This window comes from Rhagoletis zephyria, unplaced genomic scaffold (genome assembly GCF_001687245.7).
Source record: "Rhagoletis zephyria isolate East Lansing unplaced genomic scaffold, Rhagoletis_zephyria_1.1 Rzeph_scaffold_21926, whole genome shotgun sequence".
In the NCBI taxonomy this organism is placed as follows: Eukaryota; Metazoa; Arthropoda; class Insecta; order Diptera; family Tephritidae; genus Rhagoletis; species Rhagoletis zephyria.
Window position 1 is genome coordinate 4692 of NW_016178984.1, and position 2656 is coordinate 7347.

General features: G+C 36.6%; 1 protein-coding gene across 1 annotated transcript; it reads right to left on the bottom strand.

Annotated features, from left to right (window-relative positions):
* Positions 1-447: 447 nt before the first annotated feature.
* On the bottom strand, positions 448-2030 carry LOC108381259 (odorant receptor 45a-like). The gene is made up of 5 exons (XM_017637679.1): positions 1730-2030; positions 1446-1665; positions 909-1365; positions 587-742; positions 448-519 (listed from the first exon to the last, which is right to left on the bottom strand). The coding sequence occupies exons 1-5, from the start codon at positions 2028-2030 to the stop codon at positions 448-450; spliced, it is 1206 nt and encodes a 401-aa protein (XP_017493168.1).
* Positions 2031-2656: the final 626 nt, after the last annotated feature.

A 2656-nucleotide genomic window follows, 5' to 3' on the forward strand; every position in this document is an offset into this window, starting at 1 on the left:
TTATTTTCTGAGTCTTCCGGAATTTTATCTTAATGTTGGTTTTTTTTTTTGGATTCTCTAATCCATGTCTAATCCTTACTTTAGTAATCCTTACTACTTACTTTTGTAAGGATTAGACAAGGTTTATAGACTTGAGTCTCTCATCAGTAGTAAGGGGTTTTTTTTTTATAGTTTTGGGTTGTGTCGTTCTTGCAGAGGACCATCGATATCAAAATACTTTCGGAAAAATCAACCTACACTGATACATACTTTTTTAAAGTAAAAAAAGAAAGTAAGAAAAAAGAAGAAATCTCCTTAAAGTAAAAAAAAATCAAGTGTTTAAATCAAAGCTTGGAAGATCAGTGCGTTTGATTTTCATAAAGCTTTTCGCTTTGGACCAAACTTTAATATTTTTCGATCATGATTAATAATGTACATTTCAAATGTTTTGATTTGAAAATTTTTATCTTAGTTTACATCAACAGTTTTTTCTTTCGTAGCGGACAAAAAGCCAATAATTGAGCCAGTAGTTTTGAATATCTGAGAACAAATTCACAAAAATTTAATTTTCAAAATTACACAATGCCCACTCTGGAATTCCACTTACCCACACCAGAAGGCTGTGGTCGACAATAAAGAGATATCCCGTTAGATTGGTGGAACGTTGTGCGCGCATTAGAGGCAACAGCAGTAAGCGTCTCATAGACGAAGGCATGCGCGCCCAAGGAAAAGTCAAATAGATATGATCCGAAATTAGTAAGCTCTACAAAAATGTAAATTTATTCGTATATACATAATAAAACCATCAAAGCTTAATAGCATATTTCCACCAAGAGCTTAACTGTAGTTAAGAGCTCAGGTAAGTGCAAATGCATAACTGCAGTTAGGGCTTGGTGGAAATGAACTATAAAGATTTGTTAGAGTCTGACCGCATTTTTGATTTTTTCACCACTAAAGCAGTAAATACACAATTGAAATGTGATGGTGACGAGTCCCACAACAATCACTGGAAAGCTAGATATATCAGCTAGATTGATTAGATTGTAAGCGCTGAAGCAAAGTTTTAGATAACTAACAGCGATTTCTATAAAAACGATGGGTGCATAGAGATCATCGAATTCTGCTGCTAACTCAATTATGTGCCGGTGATAGCGTAAGGCTTCCGTGATATTTTGTTGAAAGCTAACGTAATCTTCCTCGGCCAAAGTGGCAGCAACTGCTTCGAGTTTATGTTGTAGAATGCGAAAGTGTGCAGAAATATTAAAGATAAACCAACAAAATAACGAATCCATGGCAGCAACGGCATGTATGGCATATACTATGAAGGATATGCACCAGATGTAGGCAATGATGTAGAAGAATGGCTGCTGCACATTGAATGGAAAGCTGTTGGGGAGAAGTGAATTTTGGAGCGCTCAACAATTAGGACGCTTCAAAACATAGATACAAAAATAATTTTCGCTTACGCTGCATCGAAGGGCAGAATGAGTACTGCATGTTCATTGAAGCAGACACTGTACAAGAGTATAAGGACAGGCACTGTGCAATAAAGGGTGCCTGTGGCCGTGCAACAGCTGTAATATACACGCGCGATACGTTGCTGCCAATCATTTTCATGTGTCCATTCTGCATNACGTTGCTGCCAATCATTTTCATGTGTCCATTCTGCATGTTCCTTCACGTTTGCTGGAAACAAGTAGCCGTTTATCAAGCAGTGTTAAAAAGCAAATTCCTTCTACTGCATACATACCACCCTCCGCTAGAGACTCCAAATTTTCAATGAGTGCTATGAACCGTCTTCCCTTCGTCACAAACATGAAACTCTTGAGCACCGAGAGCACACCTTGTAGAAAGACTGTTAGCACTTTGACTGCCTGATCCTGTTCACTGTTGTAAATGTAGACACCCATTAGGATGGTTATAGTTGCAGTTGCTAGAGTCCAACAACCGTACCTATAGGGTGCACGTAAAATATGCCGATCTCGCGTGGCAAACATATCAATGCCAAGTAAAAGAAAACTGATTTGCTGTATGCGTAGATATTTGTGCATTTTTTCTTCAGCTCAAAGTGTTTCAAATGCGCGAGATTATTAAATTTCGTTTGCTCTTATAAGGGCAAAATACTCAATGTATGAGTTTGTAAAATTGTAACTATCTGCTTTCCTATTCTTAATACTGTTACGACTATTTATATTACTGTACTCATTACGTCTGGCTAACGCCCAACTAAATATTAGGCGAAAGTGTGTAATTTTATTAAATCTTTGGAGAATGGTTAATAGCGCTTTGACGTATTAGCATAAAATATATTGAGCAATTGGTGGAGAATGTCAAGGAACTATGTAATAAAAAAAAGTAAATATTTGGCACTCACATTTGGTTTTTGAAGTGAAACTTCTTTAGCGGCGGTTGGTTGGTTGGGAGTAAATTGGCAAATTCAACGGAAATTGCAAACGGAAATGGTGCAATGGAAATGGTGCAACGGAAATGGCTGGGGCTGAAACAAGTGCTTCTTGTGTGTATGCATATGGTATTAATTTAACAAAAATTTGCTAGTAGAAGGTTAAAGAATAACACTTAGAAAAATACCAATACAAGAATGAAAGTAAAGGTGAGTACGTACATAGATAAAGAAAAGGATAAAGGCAAAGGTAAAAATAAAAACAAAAACAAAGAA